The 22,259-nt window shown below is 38.2% G+C and overlaps 1 protein-coding gene across 2 annotated transcripts in view; it reads left to right on the top strand.

Annotated features, from left to right (window-relative positions):
• Positions 1-21,603, top strand: part of LOC126473331 (sodium- and chloride-dependent GABA transporter ine-like) — a 353,680-nt gene extending 332,077 nt beyond the window's left edge. The window contains exons 5-10 of one of the 2 annotated variants that reach the window (XM_050100331.1): positions 712-824; positions 1,026-1,166; positions 3,107-3,307; positions 13,319-13,495; positions 19,588-19,686; positions 20,490-21,603. In XM_050100331.1, the coding sequence (XP_049956288.1) occupies positions 712-824; positions 1,026-1,166; positions 3,107-3,307; positions 13,319-13,495; positions 19,588-19,686; positions 20,490-20,657 (899 nt within the window). In that variant the 3' untranslated portion in view covers positions 20,658-21,603. The remainder of the gene's footprint in view (positions 1-711; positions 825-1,025; positions 1,167-3,106; positions 3,308-13,318; positions 13,496-19,587; positions 19,687-20,489) is intronic. The other variant, XM_050100321.1, reaches the window with a different exon arrangement.
• Positions 21,604-22,259: the final 656 nt, after the last annotated feature.

Raw genomic sequence — 22,259 nt, 5'->3', positions numbered from 1 at the left:
CATATTTTATTGTAAGGAGCTGGCAAAAGTTACTGCTCCATGTACTGATCTGTACAGATCATTCATTACTGAAGAACTGCCATTTTATACTCTGCCAGTGGTGTCATTGGGGTGTGGTATGGAGGGGGACATGACATCAGCACACTGTTCCCAGAGCTTGGAGCCATTGCTTTCAGCTTAAGTAGCTTGTCAGTTGGCATCATGAAGGTGAATCCATCCCACTTCAGTCCTCCCATCAAGGAAAAATTCTTTTCAGTACCAGGAATTGAGTCCAGATCCTCCACGTGACAGACATGCTGACCACTTACCCATTGAGCTATTAAATTTTAGGAAAAATTTTTTCTCTGTGATAAAATTGTTTGAATCAGTTTTAAATAGAGTTGTTATTAATGGAAGTGTATTAAAATTGTTAATGCGAGACTACAGAAATGACAAAGCTTTGGAAGAGATTTTAACACACAAAAAACACAATAAAAATCAACTGTATCAGTTCATTGAACTGTGGATGAAGCCCAACCAACAGGCATTACACGCATTGATCAAAAATGATAGTTCATTGAGTATGGCTAGTTTCTAGCTGAAATCTAGATCTGCCTATAAAAATTCCAAAGGACGACTGATAGTTGAAATATATTAAATACAAGTCAAAATAAACTATGTTTATTGTGCTGTGACTTCTTGCTCATAACTGTTTGATGAACATTTTTTCAGGCCCAGGTCTTGTGTTCATTGTATATCCACAGGCAATGGCTAAAATGCCAGCATCTCAGCTGTGGGCTGTTCTCTTTTTCTTCATGTTGCTGTGTCTCAGCTTGAATAGCCAGGTATGAGCTATAACAGTAATGAAGCCAGTTACATATAATGTTAGTAAGATATTTATAAATAAATTATTCAAAATGAGATCTTCTTCAAACTTTACTGACATTTACAGTGCTGACATTAAAATAGTTGACCCATTTATGAAAAAAAAACTGCTTTATCAAAAATTATAACAGGTTGTGCACCATGATCATTTTATGTTTCAGTTTGCTATAGTCGAAGTTGTTGTTACATCCATACAGGATGGTTTCCCAAACTGGGTCAGGAAAAGACTTATGTGTCATGAGATGCTGGTACTGATAGTGTGTGCTATATCATTCCTTTTTGGTCTTCCACATGTTACACAGGTAAGATATTAATACCACAAAATATTCACTTTCATTAAATGGTTACTAGTAGCCCAGAAAATATTGTTTGAACATAATAATGCAGTAATGTCAGTTTAGTGCCGAGCAACCAAAATAGTATTTTCAGTCATTTCTGTATGTGACAGATGTTCAGTCTCATGGTCAGTTGGTAGCAAGATCCCAATACTCCAGCCAGCCATTTTTTCACTGAATGAGTATCAGTTTCATTCAGAACATATTAAAAATAAACACACAATATTTTCCCATTTCTTTTTTTAAAACTATATTTAACTAGTTGTATATCATTCTCATTCTCTTCTTATCTGGCATTAACATTTTTATATCTACTTCAATACCGTACTCAGTCTTTGGCACCTTCTGTTTCATACATTCTAGTTGTTGTCTCCCGTTAGAACCATTGCCTTTGCAAAGTTAACTGTTTATGGAGGCCTCGACATATTTCCTACCCCCATGTCTGTTACAGAAATTTCCAGACATTTCTTTTCTTGAATGTTCTTCAAAGTTCCTCCACAATTCATATGTTTTCTTTTAACTTGGTTTTAAACATTTTATGAAACTCCAACTCAAATATCCACATGTTGGATGTTTTTGTTACTAGTACATGGGATTGTCTGTCATGATTCTGTAAAGCTGTTAAACTTTGTTTTTATTTTATATGTTTTATAGCATTTAAAAGTCCCATATAAGCAAGTAAGTACTCTTTCTGCTCAGTAATGATGAATGTTAACAGTTTAAAGTACTTTCCACTTCTATGTTACATTTTCATTCAGACGAAATCCATGAACATATGAGAGGAAAATAAGTACACAGTCACACATCACACATCAGACCTCAGTTATTTTTTGTTTTAAGTGTCAATTGTGTTTAATAGCAGTCAAAGAGGTTTTCACCTTGCCTTCTTATAACAGAAATGTTGCATAACAAAAAATATGCATACTTGGAATATAGTGTGAATATTACAGAACTACAATGACAGTTCTAAGAAAGTGACACTCCTTGCAATATAGGTGAAAGCAGCATAAGAACATGAAGGGAAGATTGTGTTTATTACAATTACTACACCCAATTCAAAGGAATTTCACACTTTACATACAAATGAAACTGAAGGAACATCAGGAAATACATACACATTAAGTGAGATGTTACAGAGGATCGGACTCCAAACCTTTTTGATTTTATTCATAGAAATTTTATTTGTGGTGTCTGCAAGAGCAGGAAGGGGGAGAAGAGGGGGTGGGGGAGGGGGAGGGAGGGAATACTTAAAGATGTGCCGGTTTGCTCAGTAGCTCTTCTGTTTGGTGTGAAGTGGTTTGTCATCTTGTACACATTGTATTCCAGCCCAGATTTTCTTGAGTGAATGTTGTTATTTTTTTGTTTTCATTATGATTAATGACTTGGTAGAATTTTTTGAAAGTGTTTCCTTCTTTTCATAAATCATAAGCTAGTTTTATTAAGAGTATGCTATATTCTATAGTTTCTTTACTGCATAGGAAATACAACTCGTGCTTTTCATACTAATTGTTCCATCATATCTGACATTGTCAAAAGGCTCAGTAACTCAAGTAAACTATTGGAAATGTATGTTGTGGAATGCATTTATCATATAACAGTTGCTTTTTTTCAAAAATACGTCTTGTTGACAATAATTCATATTAAGATGTTGGAAGTTGCCTTCTGTCAGCAGGCAGTTTTATTTAATATATTTCAGATAAAAGACTTTCATGCTACCTGCTTTTTTCCAAATTTTAGATATGATTGTGTTTCATGTTACCTTCTAAATTAGTTCACTCCATTTGAGATGTCATTATGCACATTCTTTCAAACCCCCTTCCCTACTCATGTGCAGTGGTGGTGTAATTTTTGTATTATTATGTACTACTAATTAGTGATGTGATATTATAAACAAATTATTTTTCCAGGGTGGTATCTACTTCTTCCAGTTAGTAGATCAATATGCTGCTTCAATATCAATAATGTTCTTGGCATTCTTTGAAGTGATTGGAATTTCTTGGCTGTATGGTGCCCACAGACTTGCAAGAAATGTAAATGATATGACTGGCAGGTTTCCTTCACTTTATATAAGATTTTGCTGGTGGGTAGCAGCACCCGTTCTTTTGATGGTATGCCTGATATTTTTCAGACTTATTCTTAGTTATTAGTAATGCGAGATTATTTTCCTAGTGATAGAATATGAACAAAAGTTTGTTGGTTACTATTTGTGTCACTGTGTTTCTTCCACAGGCATTACATAAAACATTACTAATAAAATAATAATTAGTTCCAAATAAAAATTGTAGATATAAATGGAAAAATGCAGAAACCAAAAAAGTACAGATCCAGGAGAAATATTTTTCCATCTAGTGTATTATGAATTAATGAATGTAATTGTGGTAGACAAGCATTGTGTTAGACAGTATGTCTGCTACTGATCTAGAGCCTGATGTTAATGACATGCTCCAAGAAGCTGCAGCTTGGTTTCTCTTTCAGTTAATATTAAAAAACTAATTTTATTCAGTTCCACACTAAAAATAAAAATCTAGAGAACATAGTCATTGCACATGACAAACAGGTACTAGAGCAGGTACACTCCACTAAATTCCGAGGGGTTCTTATTGACAGAAGGCTCAACTGGGAACATCATGTGTCCCTCCTGACTCTAAAAAGGGTGACATCAGCAACTTTTGCTTTAAGAATCATCACTTATTTTGGGGACATCACCATTCAGAAATTGGCTTATTTTGGGCACTTTCACTCATTAATGAGTTGTGGCATAATCTTCTGGGGTAATTGACCAGTCCCCAAAAAAAAGTCCTAACAGCTCAGAAGAGAGCAGTCAGAATTATGTGTGGGGTTTCTCCATCAACCTCATATAGAAAACTCGTCCCTCAGTTAGGAACACTGACAACAATAAGTCAGTATATATACTCTCTGATGAATTGTGTCATTAAAAACTACGCTCATTATGAAAATAATTGTTCGCACCACAACTATAACACTAGAGGGAAAGATGATATCTATTTTAAACTAAAAAACTTCACTTCTACAGAAGGGAGTAAAGTATGCTGCTATTATGACTTTTAATGCACTTCCTAATTAAATTATGAGAGAAAATGAAATGCTATTCAGATGTATGTTAAAGAAATACCTACTTGACTGTCCACTGTACTCCTTAGATGAATTCTTTTCCAGAAGTAATTAAAAGTTCCCACATACACTTCTTGAATAAAAAGATCTATCTTGTTATTGAGTTATTAGATGAAAGATACAATACTATTTTAATGTTAGACAGTGAATTACAGTACTAGATCAATGTAACAGTATTATGAAAAGGAGAGTGACTACTCACCATATAGCGGAGATGCTGAAGTTGCAGATAGGCACAACAAAAAGACTGTCTCAAATAAAACTTTTGGCCATCACAAACATGTGCACGCAAACGCAACTCACACACACGACTGCAGTCTCAGGCAATTGAAACCACACTGCAAGCAGCAGCACCAGTGCATGATGGGAGTGACAACTGGGTGGGGTAAAGAGGAGACTGGTGTGGGTAGGGGGAGGGATAGTATGGTGAGGGTGGCGGACAGTGAAGTGCTCCTGCAGGTTAGACAGAAAGCGGGAGGGAGTAGCAGAAAAGGAGAAAGACTTGAGTGTGATGGTGGAATGACGGGTGTGTAGTGCTGGAATTGGAACAGGGAAGGGCTGGATGGATGAGGACAGTGACTAACAAAGGTTGAGTCCAAGAGGGTTATGGGAATGTAGGATGTATTGCAGGGAAAGTTCCCACCTGCGCAGTTCACAAAAGCTGCTGTTGGTGGGTAGGACCCATAAGGCACAATCTGTGAAGCAGTCATTGAAATGAAGGATATGATGTTTGGCAGTGTGTTCAGCAACATGGAAGTCCATTTATCTCTTGACCGTGGTTTATTGGTGACCATTCATGCGGACAGACAGCTTTTGGTTTTCTGCCCACATACAATGCAGCATGCTGGTTGCAGCCCAGCTCGTAGATCACATGACTGGTTCCACAAGTAGCCCTGCCTATGATGGGGTAGGTGATGTTTGTGACTGAATTGGAGTAGGTGGTGGTGGGAAGATGTATGGGACAGGTCTTGCATCTAAGTCTATTACAGGGGTATGAGCCGTGAGGTAACCCCTTCTCCCAACTCCTTACCTCATGGCTCATACCCCTGTAATAGACCTAGATGTCAAGACCTGTCCCATACATCCTCCCACCACCACCTACTCCAGTCTGGTCACGAAAATCACCTATCCCATCACAGGCAGGGCTGCCTATGAAACCAGTCATATGAGCTACAAACTAAGTTGCAACCTCTGTGCTACATTCTATGTGGGAATGGCAACCAACAAGCTGTCTGTCTGCATGAATGGCCACCGATAATCTGTAGCCAAGAAACTAGTGGAACACCCTGTTGCTGAGCATGCTGCCAAGCATTACATCCTTCATTTCAATGACTGCTTCAACCTGTGCCATATGGATCCTTCCCACCAACACCAGGTTTTCTGAGTTCCACAGGTGGGAACTTTCCCTGCAATACAGCCTATGTTCCCGTAACCCTCCTGGGCTCAACCTTAGTTAGTCATTGTCCTCACCCATCCAGCCCCTTCCCTGTTACCATTCCAGAACTACACAGCCATCATTCCACCATCGCACTCAGACTTTCTCCTTTCTCACTACTTCCCCACCCCCTCCCCTGCCCTCTGTCTAACCAGCAGCACTTAACTGTCTGCCACCCGCATCATATTATCCATACTATCCCTCCCCCCCATGAACCATAGACCTTGCCGTTGATGGGGAGGCTCGTGTGCCTCAACGATACAGATAGCCGTACCGTAGGAGTTACTATCCGGAGCGATCTGAAGTGGAATGATCACATAAAACAAATAGTGGGAAAAGCAGGCGCCAGGTTGAGATTCATAGGAAGAATTCTAAGAAAATGTGACTCATCGACGAAAGAAGTAGCTTACAAAACGCTTGTTCGTCCAATTCTTGAGTATTTCTCATCAGTATGGGACCCTTACCAGGTTGGATTAATAGAAGAGATAGACATGATCCAGCGAAAAGCAGCGCGATTCGTCATGGGGACATTTAGTCAGCGCGAGAGAGTTACGGAGATGCTGAACAAGCTCCAGTGGCGGACACTTCAAGAAAGGCGTTACGCAATACGGAGAGGTTTATTATCGAAATTACGAGAGAGCACATTCCGGGAAGAGATGGGCAACATATTACTACCGCCCACATATATCTCGCGTAATGATCACAACGAAAAGATCCGAGAAATTAGAGCAAATACGGAGACTTACAAGCAGTCGTTCTTCCCACGCACAATTCGTGAATGGAACAGGGAAGGGGGGATCAGATAGTGGTACAATAAGTACCCTCCGCCACACACCGTAAGGTGGCTCGCGGAGTATAGATGTAGATGTAGATGTAGATGTAGGTGCAACGACAATGTTGAGAGGCCAGACAAACATGTGGTTCCTGAAGAGATGGCAGCAGCCTTTTCAGTAGTTGGAGGCACAACAGTCTGGATGATTGACTTATCTGGCCTTGTAATGCTAACCAAAATGGCCTTGCTGCTCTGGTACTGCGAACGGCTGAAAGCAAGGGGAAACTACAGCCGTAATTTTTCCCGAGGGCATGCAGCTTTGCTGTATGATTAAATGGTGATGGTGTCCTCTTGGGTAAAATATTCCGGAGGTAAAATAGTCCCCCATTCGGATCTCCGGGCAGGGACTACTCAAGAGGATGTCGTTATCAGGAGAAAGAAAACTGGCATTCTACGGATCGGAGCGTGGAATGTCAGATCCCTTAATCGGGCAGGTAGGTTAGAAAATTTAAAAAGAGATATGGATAGGTTAAAGTTAGATATAGTGGGAGTTAGTGAAGTTCGGTGGCAGGAGGAACAAGACTTTTGGTCAGGTGAATACAGGGTTACAAATACAAAATCAAATAGGGGTAATGCAGAAGTAGGTTTAATAATGAATAAAAATATAGGAGTACGGGTAAGCTACTACAAACAGCATAGTGAACGCATCATTGTGGCCAAGATAGACACGAAGCCCACACCTAGTACAGTAGTGCAAGTTTATATGCCAACTAGCTCTGCAGATGATGAAGAAATTGATGAAATGTATGATGAGATAAAAGAAATTATTCATGTAGTGAAGGGAGACAAAAATTTAATAGTCATGGGTGACTGGAATTCGAGAGTAGGAAAAGGGAGAGAAGGAAACATAGTGGTGAATATGGATTGGGGCTAAGAAATGAAAGAAGAAGCCGCCTGGTGGAATTTTGCGCAGAGCATAACTTAATCATAGCTAACACTTGGTTCAAGAATCATGAAAGAAGGTTGTTACATGGAAGAACCCTGGAGATACTAAAAGGTATCAGATTATATAATGATAAGACAGAGATTCAGGAACCAGGTTTTAAATTGTAAGACATTTCCAGGGGCAGATGTGGACTCTGACCACAATCAATTGCTTATGAACTGTAGATTAAAACTGAAGAAACTGCAAAAAGGTGGGAATTTAAGGAGATGGGACCTGGATAAACTGAAAGAACCAGAGGTTGTACAGAGTTTCAGGGAGAGCAAAAGGGAACAATTGACAGGAATGGGGGAAAGAAATACAGTAGAAGAAGAATGGGTACCTTTGAGGGATGAAATAGTGAAGGCAGCACAGGATAAAATAGGTAAAACGATGAGGGCTAGTAGAAACTCTTGGGTGACAGTGAAATATTGAATTTAATTGATGAAAGGAGAAAATATAAAAATGCAGTAAATGAAGCAGGCAAAAAGTACAAACGTCTCAAAAATGATATCGACAGGAAGTGCAAAGTGGCTAAGCAGGGATGGCTAGAGGACAAATGTAAGGATGTAGAGGCTTATCTCACTAGGGGTAAGATAGAAACTGCCTACAGGAAAATTAAAGAGATCTTTGGAAAAAGGAGAACCACTTGCATGAATATCAAGAGCTCAGATGGAAACCCAGTTCTAAGCAAAGGAGGGAAAGCAGAAAGGTGGAAGGAGTATATAGAGGGTCTATACAAGGGTAATGTACTTGAGGAGAATATTACGGAATTGGAAGAGGATGTAGATGAAGATGAAATGGGAGATATGATACTGCGTGAAGAGTTTGACAGAGCACTGAAAGACCTGAGTCGAAACAAGGCCCCCGGAGTAGACTACATTCCATTAGAACTACTGACAGCCTTGGGAGAGCCAGTCCTGACAAAACTCTACCATCTGGTGAGCAAGATGTATGAGACAGGTGAAATACCCTCAGACTTCAAGAAGAATATAATAATTCCAATCCCAAAGAAAGCAGTTGTTGACAGATGTGAAAATTACCAAACTATCAGTTTAATAAGTCACAGCTGCAAAATACTAACGCGAATTCTTTACAGACGAATGGAAAAACTGATAGTAGCCGACCTCAGGTAAGATCAGTTTGGATTCCGTAGAAATGTTGCAACACGTGAGTCAATACTGATCCTACGACTTATCTTAGAAAAAAGATTAAGGAAAGGCAAACCTACGTTTCTAGCATTTGTAGACTTAGAGAAAGCTTTTGACAATGTTGATTAGAATACTCTCTTTCAAATTCTGAAGGTGGCAGGGGTAAAATACAGAGAGTGAAAGGCTATTTACAATTTGTACAGAAACCAGATGGCGGTCATAAGAGTTGAGGGACATGAAAGGGAAGCAGTGGTTGGGAAGGGAGTGAGACAGGGTTGTAGCCTCTCCCCAATCTTATTCAATCTGTATATTGAGCAAGCAGTAAAGGAAACAAAAGAAAAATTCGAAGTAGGTATTAAAATCCATGGAGAAGAAATAAAAACTTTGAGGATCCCCGATGACATTGTAATTCTGTCAGAGACAGCAAAGGACATGGAAGAGCAGTTGAACGGAATGGACATTGTCCTGAAAGGAGGGTGTAAGATGAACATCAACAAAAGAAAAACGTGGATAATGGAATGTAGTTGAATTAAGTCAGGTGATGCTGAGGGAATTGGATTAGGAAATGAGACATTTAAAGTAGTAAAGGAGTTTTGCTATTTCGGGAGCAAAATAACTGATAATGGTCGAAGTAGAGAGGATATAAAATGTTGACTGGCAATGGAAAGGTAAGCGTTTCTGAAGAAGAGAAATTTGTTAACATCGAGTATAGATTTCATTGTCAGGAAGTCGTTTCTGAAAGTATTTGTATGGAGTGTAGCCATGTATGGAAGTGAAACATGGACGATAAATAGTTTGAACAAGAAGAGAATAGAAGCTTTCGAAATGTGGTGCTACATAAGAGTACTGAAGATTAGATGGGTAGATCACATAACTAATGAGGAGGTACTGAATAGAATTGGGGAGAAGAGGAGTTTGTAGCACAACTTGACTAGAAGAAGGGATCGGTTGGTAGGACATGTTCTGAGACATCGAGGGATCACCATTTAGTATTGGAGGGCAGCTGGAGGGTAAAAATCATAGAGGGAGACCAAGAGATGAATACACTAAGCATATTCAGAAGGATGTAGGCTGCAGTGGGTACTGGGAGATGAACAAGCTTGCACAGGATAGAGTAGCATGGAGAGCTGCATCAAACCAGTCTCAGGACTGAAGACCACAACAATAACAACAACCCTCCCTCAGCCTCCTCTTTATCCCCACCCAGTCCCCACTCCCATCATAAACTGGTGCTGCTGCTCACAGTATGGTTTTAATCGCCTGAGACTGCGGTCGTGTGTGTGTGTGTGTGTGTGTGTGTGTGTGTGTGTCTATAGTTGACATGACAAAGGCCTTAATGGCTGAAAGCTTTACTTGTGGCAGTCTTTTTGTGGTGCATATCTGCGACTCAGCATCTCCATTATATGGTGAGTAGCAACTTTTCTTTTCATAATAGTTACATTCCATCCTGAATTTTCCATTGTTTAATGCTAGATAAATGTTAGCTAGTAAATAAGAAAATTTGATACTTGCAATTATTTATATTACTGTACTATGTTGTTATTATTTTGTAGTATTAATTGTATTTGTACAATTATATTGACACGTTCCACATCCAAGCGAATTACTGGCATGTATGGATCTATGAAATACGAATACCAAATTAAAAAAATAGTAATAAACAAAGAAAATATAAAAACAAAAGTAAATAGAAAGCTACTAATCCATTATGCCATGCAAACATTAATTTAATACAAAAAGAAAAAGAAATTTTTAATAATAATGGAAATTCCTGGATGGAACAATATGTAAAATAAGAGCAATGCAACCACTCACCCATAGCAAATTGATGTGTGGTGCATACACACACAGAATACAGTGGTCACTAGCTTTAGAGCAGTGGCTCTGCTTGTAGCAGAAAGTACACACACACACACACACACACACACACACACACACACACACAGTGGCAGCACCAACAGCACTGATTAAAGAATATGGATTACTGAGAGCAGTTACCTTGGCTGACAGATGTGGGGAGAGTGTAGGAAAGAACACGGAAGGCAAAGGGGCTTGAGGAATAGTGCAAGGCGGGAGCGAGAAAGATAGATGTCTCGGCAGCTGCACAAATGTTGTCAGAGAAGGTGATGGGGAGATGGAGTGGGAGATCTATTTATGGTCTGGTTGAAATAGAGTATTGGCTGCCAATAAAGGCTCTGGTGAGGTTATTGGTATAGAGAATTATCTTATCAAGGTCTGAATCTCCTCTTGACATTTGTCCATGCTTGTGATTTATAATTTTTGTCGCCATAACATCCGCAAATTAGTTGTGAAGAAATGTCTTGCTTCATGACAACTTTGCAGATGCCATGCTGTCAAAAATGAGAGAAAGGGTACAGGAACCCCTCTATAACAACACAATTACATTAGCAATGTAATTTTCAGGTGAGCTGTCAAAACAAACCAAACAAAATGCACAAGTTCAAACAATAGAAAATTTAGGCTGGAATAATAACAATACTACAAAAAGGATCATTGCTACTCACTATATAGTGGACGGCTGAGTCACAGACCAGCACAATAAAAAGACTGCCAAACTTTTGTTTGATGGTCTTTTTTGTCGTGCCTGTCTGTGACTCAGCATTTGCGCTATATGGTGAGTAGCAACTATCCTTCTCATAATATTGATCAACTGCACATGTTAAAATTTTTAGGCCTACAATAGATGAATTATTATAAACTTTATATTATACTTCATAGAAATAAAATTCGATGCACAGAAGGTAACACATAGGTGCCAAAACAGGTTGGGGTGAATAAAAAGTTAGTGTTCACACAAGGTGGAATTTCAAAACAACCCAAAAGTTATCAGCATATTTTGACAACTCCAGCTTTTCGCTTCAGATGCAGCACCCATAGGTAGCAAGGCTGTAAGAAAGAGACTTTTTGACATGAAACAGGCGACAGTTGTCGAAATGTAGTTATTGTTGATGATTGGTGCACTTGATATGAACAGACGTATTTATGGAGCCACTGGAGAGGTGGAGATTGACATCTAGGAAGACGGCTTGCACATTGGATAATTCGAGAGTTCACATAGAATTGTTGTATAATTAATTGCTTTCCACACAGAGATTTTGGCAGCTCAATAAGTTTGCTTAAAGGTCTGCCCACAGGTAACATTACAATATTGCTCTTGATAATATCAGTAGATATACAATACTGCTTTGAATTCTGGTACCAGTCACAAAACTGAAGAAGCAGACCATATATTTTTAGGAAAGAGGAGATGCAAACAGTGAGGCAAGGATGTTGGAGGGAGGGACACGACAGCTCGTGATTGGAGACTAGTGGAGATTTCAGAGCTGGGAGGGGTGGGCAGATTTTGGAAATGATTATATACTGTACAGACAGTTGCTGTCTGTGCAGATAAGAAAAGCTTAAAAGCTTATGCTAGAGTAGGAGGGGAATAAGAGCCAAGTGGCAGGGCATTTGAAGCAGTACTTGATGTCATAGATGCTGTGCTGTGTGCTGCATTCTGCAACCTGGTTGAATTTAGTCACAACAGGTTGTTTTGTGGTGGCCTTCCATGTGAGCAGGCAATGTAATAGTCATATCTACATTGAATACTCCACAGCAATTCCAGCACAGCTGGCATACGACAATGCTGTTTTCTTCGTTGCTTAAATGCTCCATCTTTGGATGCCAACCTCCCTTCTTCCCCCACCCCCCACCCCCATACACTCACTCACTAAATTCCCCATTATCATATTGACACAAAACTTAGTACCTCCTCCACAATCTGCTTGTCAAGCTACATTCTTATCCATAATTACTTCTCCTTTGATGGCAAGATCTACAAATGAATCCCTGTACCTGTCAGGGGTATGCAAAAACATCTTAGTCGGTCACCTAATGGAATCCTTCCCATCCATTCAACATTACAAACCATTGGTCTAGTTCAAATTCATTAACAAATTCTACATTATCTGAACCCACAACAAGGACTGCATCTGCTCTTTCCTCTGGAATCTCAACAGTTAGTCGCCACAAATGAGGCTCCTGTGTATGTGTGTGGTGTGTGTGTGTGTGTGTGTGTGTGTGTGTGTGGAGGGGGGGGGGGGGGACCTCGTATTGGGAAGTAGGAGTGATAAAAATATCCTGATAATATTTCCAGAGTCCTTCAAAATATACAGACAACATCTGTCTAGCTAGCCCAAATTTTCCATCATTTCTTCTCATGGTTAAGGATCCAAGAGTCACCTGTGAAAGCATCCAGACACGTTGTATGCTGCAGTTACTATGTCTGTTACACTCCTCACTCCACTTTGCTGCACCTCACACCTTTCTCTCTCTCTCTCTCTCTCTCTATCTATCTATCTATCTACCTATCTCCTTAGATTGGTTGTTTCACTGCACTGGTTGCAGCACACTGTATTCCATACTTTAGTACATTCATTCTGAACAACTGTAATGTAAAGGTCAACTCAGAGCTACTGACAGCAAAATATAACACAACTACGAAAATTACAGCACCTGCCTTCATTTCCCTTCCCTCTTTTTTCTGACCAATCCCATAGTCTCATTTTAATTTGTAACTTTCAATTTTTTGCTGTAATAAAAAAGTGACTCTATCATTTCTGATTTTGTCAATTGTCTTCTTTACAGTGTGTGTGGGTATTCTGCCTCATAGATTATGAATCTCCCACATACAACAACGGAGAGTATAGGTACCCAGTTTGGGCAGAAGTGCTTGGTTGGTGCATAGCGTCAGCATCACTCCTGTGCATACCAGCATTTGCTGTTGTTGTTGTAATTAAGGCTGAGGGATCAACACTTAAAGAAGTAAGTAGTGAAGAACAACTAATAAAAATATGATAATGATTTTACATTTAGTTTCCATATTTACCTTATTTGCAATTGATCCTGACATTATTTTCTGGACTATTTGTCAATACATAGGCCATTATATTGTAACGCTTCAAATGAAGACATTGGAGAAGGGTATAGAAGAGGGAATTAAAGTTCCCAAAATATATTAACTAAAAGTATTATAATATGTTTGTTTGTATGGCCATCTCCTGCAGCAGCTGTTAAAATCAATCTTAAGCTTACTTAAATTAACTACAGTGAGCTTAAGATGGAGAAACCAATGATAACTGCTAAAATTATGTTCCAACTAGATCTTACTCTGTACTTGCATCTTCAGATTTGGTCCCTTGGGGACAAATTCTGTCATCTTGTTTGTGTTCAAAAATTCATGAATAATCTAAGCCACTTGTAGTCATAAAGAAAGCTGGAGAATTCAAATGGACTCATAACAATTCTATGTAGACTTAGGAACATTTTGGTACAACTTTGTCTTTATTGGCAGCAAATGAAAAGCTTATCCATGCAAAAAATGGTCACTGATTTCCCAGCAAGCATTATAGAATTATATGATATCTCATTTTCTACAACAGTATGTAGCGCAAATTAACAGGGGGGAAATAGAGAAAATAAGAAAGAAAATACAGTTAGATAACAGATATGAAAAGCCATATTCTTGTATGAAACGAGGAGGGCAGAAGAGGATATTAAAGGAAAAACTTGAATCCTGCATGTTTGAGGGAGGGACAAAGAAGTATGAAGGGAAGGTAGAAGGGAACAGAGAGACGATGGACAAATCATGACAATTGTAAGTAACGCTCCAGTATCACTGCTTAAAACATTTATTGATTATTATTTTAAGCAGTGATACTGAAACCATACTTACGATGTCATTTCAAGACATATATGTATTTCACTGCAGGCCCAATCATAAAGAAGCTAAATCATAACAAGTTAGGAAAAACTTGACAGCATAGTTTTGGCCAATGTAGAGCATTGCAGCTCCACTGAAAGTGTTGTCCTTGCACATGAAAAAATGGGTTAATTGCAATTTGTAAACAGATGAAAACCACCTCTATGGATTATAAACTAGTGCAATCAGTTGTGTTAAACAGTCTACCAGTAGGTATCAAAGGTACCTCAAGTACTTACTTTGTCGGTGGATACTGTCTCCTTCAAAATAAATACTGGATGGGGACATACCACCAATCATTGTCTTTATTGTAAGTGGCACACCAGTGAGATATAGGGGCACTGTACACAGGGGGAGGGAAAAGGGGTGAGGGCAAGGAAGAATTTGAGCTATTACACCCCAACCAATACATTTGAGGTGCTTCCTCATTATCTGTAATGAATCAGACAGTGAAATAATATGAAAACTGACATTTAAATTGGGAGCCATTAACATTCAGATTATAATCAAGATTGACAAAGTAAAGCAAGTCCTGGGTAGTATGAAAGGATATAGAATACCCATCCTGGCACTGCAAGAAATAAGATTCATCAATGAGAACACATCGAAGTCAGAATGTTGTGGTAGACATGCACTACCTGACTAATGTTTCTGAATGGAAGGGTGTCAACAAGATGCTCTTGTACCTGGGGATGAATACATGAAACAAAATCTATATCCTGATAAATGTACATGCACCTGCGAATTAAAAAACAAAAAAGACAATGCAGGAACAGAGCAGTTCTGGAACATAATATATAAGGTAATGACAGAAGCAAATAAGAGGGGAGTAACAGTCCTGTTGGGTATTTCCAATGCACAGTTTGGTACAGAGAAGAGATTCAAAGGCCTTGTAATAGAATATTTGGCACGCAAGAGAATCAATGAGAATGGAGAGATGCTAGCAAATCTGTTCAGGAGGCGCAAGCTGAGAATTGTGACCACTCACTATAAAGTCAATGCATCTAAGAAGATGAAATGACTCCAGGTAATAGGGTTAGCGAGAGACAATTAGACCATGTAATGACCTAAGACAAGAACCACAGAGATTTTGAACACTAGTGTCATGAAAACTGTAGAATGGAATCTGACTATTGCCTCACTGAAATGAAATGCAAATGGCTACAAAATAGAAATCAAAGATAGAAAACCATGAACACTAACAGAGTTAACAAATAACTTTTGAACAGATACAAGAATGAATTTGCAAGGTTGGTTGGCTGGTTGGTTTGTGGGGGTTGAAGGGTTCCAATTTTCAGGGGATTTTACAGTTAAAACATGTGGGAGAAAGTGAAGAACATCATAAAAGTGGAACGAGAATGACTGCTCCCAAGTAACAAGAGAAGGGCAACACAAATGGTCACAGATATGTTTGACCCATGGGACTGTGTCACAGAGATGCTGAAGAAACTGAACTGGCAGATGCTTGAAGATACTTGTAAACTATCCCAAGAAAGCTTGCTTACAAAGTTCCAAGAACTGGCTTTAAATGATGATTCTAGGAATGTACTACAACCTCCTCCTTGCCACTCGCATAGGGATTGTGAGGGCAAGATTAGGTTAATTACAGCACCATAGAGGCATTTAAACAATCATTCTTCCCACACTAAATACATGAATGGAACAGGAAGAAATCCTAATAACTTATACAATGGGAAGAAATACCCTCTTCCATGCACTTCACAGTGGTTTGCAGAGTATCAGTGTAGATGCAGACATAAAAGAAAATAAGAGTGGTAGTTGGATGAGTGTAAAGAAGCTATTGAGTCTGCAAGAAGTGTATGGAGGCTCTGGCAGAAAACTAAGAAAGAAAACAACTCAAAAATTTGTGAAACTGAGAATAACTGCTAAAATAATAATAAATTCCAGGAAAAACAAGTGGAATGAAAGTTGGAAAAGTTGATCATGCAGTCAAGGAAAACCAGACAAGAGCCTTCTGTAAGGAGATAAAGAACAAGATAAAAGGGCCATGAAGCAATGTGAAATGACATGATGTTGAACTGAAAATAGAGAGAAAGATGCAATTTGTGGAAATGGCAAGGTACTTAAACAATCTGCAGACCCTGGAACACCTACAGGAAGGTTAATGCTACAATACAACAAGGTAAACTGCAGAGCTCATACACGCACCTTCATGGAAGTGTTAAAAATAATTAAGATTCTCAAGAGCAATAAGGATGAAGGTTATGATGGCATTTACACTGAGGGAATTAAATGGGGCTGTCTGGTGACAGAGCAAAGTATATAAAAGAATAATAAAGGACATCTGGATGAACAGAAAGGTATCAAAAGCCTGGGAAAAAACCATCATGCCAATTCATGAGAAGAGTGACAAAATGGTACTGGATAACTGCAACAACCTCTTAAGTCTACATCCACACTCTGCAGACCACCACAAAGTGCATAGCAGAGGGTATGTTCCTTCATACCAGTTATTAATGTTTCTTTCCATTCCATTCCATTCACATATGAAGCAGGGGAAGAATGATTGAGTGCCTCTGTGCATGCTGTAATTATTCTAATCTTGTCCTCATCATCCCTATGTGAGTGATGAGTGATACATAGAGCGGGTGGGGTGTAGTATATTCTAGAGTCATCATTTAAAGCCTATTCTCAAAACTTGGTTGATAGACTTTGTCAGGATAGTTTACGTTTATCTTAAAGAGTCATTTCAGTTTCCTCACTGTCACTCTAACACTCTGATTGCACTTTCCCAGTATTCTACCAATAAACTGTAGTCTACCACCTGCTTTACCTACAACTGAGCCTATGTGCTCATCCCGTTTCATATCCCTGCAAAGTGTTACACCCAGGTATACGTATGAGTAACTCATGTATATGTAGGAGCTGGCGAATTCCAACAGTGATTTATTGATATTGTAGTCTTGGGATAATACATTTTTAATTTTTGTGAAGTGCAGAATTTTACATTTCTGAACATTTAAAGCAAGTTGCCAATCTTAGCACCACTTGGAAATCTTATTGAGATCTGTTTGAATATTAATGCAGCTTCTTCAGATAATACTTCATTATAGATGACTGCATCATGTGCAAAAAGCCTGATTTTACTATTAATATTGTTTACAAGGTCATTAATGTACAACATGAATAGCAAGGGTCCCAACATCCTTCCCTGGGGTGCACCCGAAGCTCTCTCTACATCTGATGATGCCTCTCCATCCAAGATAACATGCTGTGTCTTCCCTACCAAAAAAGTCCTCAATCCAGTCACAAATTGTACTTCACACCCCATATGATCCTACAATAAGTGTAGGTGTGGTACTACGTCAAATGCTTTTCAGAAATCAGTAATATAATCTCTAGATAATTGGTGAGTAGGATAGAAGAGCAGCTCAAGTCAGGCACTGGAGACTATCAGGTTGTTTTCTGAAAAATGAGGAACTTCACTGAACAGACTTTTGGACTGAAAAGGATATTAGAACATCAGGTATTAGAAGAATGTCACAGGAAAGATAAAAACACTTTATAGTGACCTTAATGGGCTTTCTCAGAGCTTATGAATCTGTAGACAGGAATGTGTTGTTATAATTTTTTCTGTAAAGTTAGTATTCTTGTCAAACTGCCAGTATTTCCCCCAAAGACAATGCCGTATCTCACTATTGCCTCAAGTAGCTATGGTACACTACTTTTTTCATGTCTTTGGCAGAGACGTTGGCTATGATTGACATTATCTTTTAAATAGTCTATATGTGAGAACCATGACAGATTTCTGTCCAACTGCATTCCTGAGAATTCAACACATTCTGCTTTGTTTAGTTCCAGACTTCCATGCATAATTTGAATATAATTTATTTTAGACTGTTTTGTCTTAAACTGCATAAGCTGTGTTTTTGAAATATTTAGTTACAGGCCATTTAGATGAAACCACACATTTAGATTTTCTAGAGTTTTCATGATATTTTTGGGAATTTCTTCTGCATTTTTATTTTCTATCAGTAGTGATCTGTCATCAGCAAATAAAACTGAATGATGATTTATATTTGTGTAAGACATTTATGTAAAAAAGAAAAAGGATTGGGCCTCGTGATTTTGAGAAATATTTTCTTTTGTCTGGTGTTATGACAACCCTTTTCTGTCACTTTGTCAAATATAACTTACACCACTGTAAGCCACTGCATGTAATTCCATATTTTTGCATTTTGTATAATAATAGTGATTGGTTTGCACAGCCTAACACCTTGGATAAGTCACAGAAGATTTCTGCAGCTTTTTTTATTTATCTAAGGTGAAACTAACTTTATTTGTGAATTCATTAATTTCATAAATCATACTTTTGCCTTTTTGGAAGCCAAATTGATTTTATGATATAACATTAAATTTGTGACAGAAATTTTGAATTTTGGTTGCAACAGTCATTTCAAATATCTCAGAAAACACAGGAAAAATGGAAATTGGATGATAATTTCCCATGTCTTCTTCAGAGCCTTTTTTAAATGACGATGAGACGATGAGACTAGTGAATCAAAATTTTATGGCACAGTATATATACATTCATGTATCCATTGGGATTTCCAGACATCACTCACTGTGTGCAACATTTTATTAAGGAGTTGAAAGCTAAAAGTACATGGAGGTCAGACACAAGTACACCGTGACAAAGCAGCCCTGGCATTTCTTGTGTACTTAGAGACACATAAACAAACATTACTCACTATTATCCTGGTCTGAAATGTGTTTATCAGCAGGGCCATGACTTCCCAAAATCATGTCTTGAAATGAGATCCATTCTGTCTGAAATTTTACCCACCACACCTAGAACAACTTTTCATTGGCCTCCCAATCTCTGCAATATTCTTGTCAGACCCTATGCTCTTTCTACATCCATCTCCCTACCCTACAGCTCCTACCCCTGTGACCCTTCCCACTGCAAGACTTGCCCTTTGCACCCTCCTACCACCACCTATAGCAGTATTGTAATTGGAAAACCCGTACTATCAAAGGGAGAGCCACCAGTGAAACAACACGTCATATACCAGCCTTTATGTAAACACTGTTTGGCGTTTTTGCATCAGCATGACTAACACCAAATTGTCAGTTAGGATGAATGAGCATACGCAGAGGGTGTTTACTGGCAACACACAATGTATTGTTGCAGAGCATGCTCTACAGTATGACGATCATGACCTCGGTGCCTGTTTCACCACATGTGCCATCTGGATTCTTCACCCAGAACCAGTTTCTCAGAACTCTGCAGGTGGGAGCTAGTGTTACAACATGTCCTTGGTTCCTGCCACCCACCTGACCTTAATTTAAGTTAATTTCTTCCATCTCAACATTTCTTCAGAGTAACTATTCTTTAGTTTTCTACATCTTTTACTGTCTTACCCATCTATTTTTCACTGCTCCTTCCCACATCTGTTATGTACCACCAACTTAGCTTTTCACTCTTATTAACTCATAAATGATGTTTAAGCAATAATCTCTGTATTGCATATTATACTGTCTTCCATCTTTAAGCTCTCAGGTTTTCAAATCTCATCTGATGCAGTCCCCAACAATCAGTCTTTCCTTCTCATCTTGTGTGGTAAGTCTCCCCTGACTTGCAGTTCTGAGTGACTTTCCTGAAATCTACCCCTTTTCATAGACCTCTCCAGTCCTTTCCCTTCACCACTCTTCCTTCCACTTCTACTCTTCTGCCTGAAGAAGGAGCCACTGGCTCTGAAAGCTTGCCTGAGTATAACCTCCTTTTATGTGTGTGTTCTGCTGCCACTTTGTGAGTAGATTTTTTATTTATCTGTCCAATTAAATTATTTTGTTATAAATAAACATTCAAATAGACATATAAATAAGGACCAAAAGCCAATGCTAGATTAGTGAATGAGGGTGATTTCTGAGGAGGTAGAATGTGCTGGAGAGTGAGTACCTTCACATATGAGAGACGTGTCTGCTTAGAAAACTATAATGTGTAGAATTTTATGTTTAGTATATGAAGTATGTTATCCTTACAGTTTGAAAATGGTAATTTGCATTTCTAATGTAGTTTTATTTTTATTTCAGAAGCTAAAGAACTCCATCAGGTCTCACATAATAGAATGTGAACAATGTGGTAGTGATAGATGTGAACATTTAAAGCAAAACAAGGAGCAGCCACGGGAACTGTTAACATTACTTGATAATAAAACTGAATCTCAGCTAAACCAAATTATAACTGTAACCACACCTTAAAAACATTAGAGAGTTTCCTAAGTGCTGGGCTTGCTCTTTTGAAAAACAGGTGTCCAGCAGTATTAAAAAGACATGCTTCAAAATAGAAGTATTTCCTCTATAAAGGATATTATATAAAGGAGATTAACTGTTGTGAACATTGACTTAGTGGAATTTAAATTATTGTTGTTTCTGCACTGCAGTTTGTGTGTTTACAACAGGTTATTTTGTAAATGACAGTTGTACCAGATACAAAACCATTTTAGAAAAACTTTGTCCCTCATGCATTCCCTGTGCCATCAAACTTGCATTTTACCTCATTGTAGATGGTTCAAAAGTTACATCATTATCATGTGTAGTTAAAAACCATACTTCATGAAGCTTATAAATATAAAGATTGTAAGTGTATCATATTTTTTTAAGTTCTCTTGATTAGATAAGATGATCTGTCCAAATATTGTACTGTAGTAATCATGCTGTTAATTGAGCACTGTAAGATTATCATCCCATTGTAGGAAATATTATATGTATGTACTGTGTTCAAAGCATTGTGGTATTTATCACATTTGTAAATATGTAGTTTTTTGATCTTTAGATATTGGATACATGCAATTGTATGTTGCTATATTTACTTATATAAGACTTCATTGTGCAGAAAGAGGCTGATAACTTATTTCACTTAAGTAGTTCTAACTTCCCTCAAATTTGTCATTCATTGATTGCCAATCAGAAACAGAGTCCAAATTTCGGAGTCCTGAGCCAAATGTGACCTGACATTATGTACAAACTCCTAAAACTGAACTGCAAAATGTTATTCCTAAAAGTTTGCCACTTCAGTCATTTTACTATGAACTAGTCACAGTCATTTCCTGTCATGTACTACGGTTGATTGTTTCCTCTCCAATCTCTTGTAAGTTAATTGATTTATCTTTCTCCATTATTTCTGTGAAATAAAATGTGACATGAGTGTGGTATCATTTGTCTTTACTTATTTTTAACTGTTCACTAATAGAGGCAAGTTAAAATACTGTAGGTATGAAGGGGTTGGTGAATGTTTCAGTAGGGAAGCAAAGGATAAAGAAAGAAAGAAAGTGAGTGAGTGAGTGAGTAAGTAAGTAAGGAATCTATTAATTGCCCATTTATTAGGAGCATGCTGACCACTGGAAATATACTGTGTGAAAAATACATATATGCATACATACATACATACATTAATACTAGTCCCATAGATCCTGCATATGACATTTTGCAATGATGTGGAATGTGTCACTTTAACATAAGTTGTTGTTGTTGTTGGTGGTGGTGGTGGTGGTGGTGGTGGTGGTGGTGGTGGTGTGTCTTTTTACTGCTTCATATCTAAAAATTCATCTATTGAGTAGGTGTAGTTGTCATTCATAAATTCTTTTAGTTTGTTTTTAAATGCTGGTTGGCTATCTGTCAGACTTTTAATGTTATTTGGCAAATGACCAACGATTTTTGTGGCAGCGTAATTCACCCCTTTCTGTGACAAAGTCAGATTTAACCCAGAATAGTGAAGATCATTCTTTTTTCTAGTGTTGTAGCTATGTACTTTGCTGTTACTTTTGGAATTGGGGTGGATTATTAATAAAAAATTTCATAAGT

This window comes from Schistocerca serialis, chromosome 1, assembly GCF_023864345.2.
Source record: "Schistocerca serialis cubense isolate TAMUIC-IGC-003099 chromosome 1, iqSchSeri2.2, whole genome shotgun sequence".
Taxonomy (NCBI): domain Eukaryota; kingdom Metazoa; phylum Arthropoda; class Insecta; order Orthoptera; family Acrididae; genus Schistocerca; species Schistocerca serialis.
Note: the sequence above shows the minus strand (reverse complement) of the source record. Positions and strands in the feature narration are given on the sequence as shown.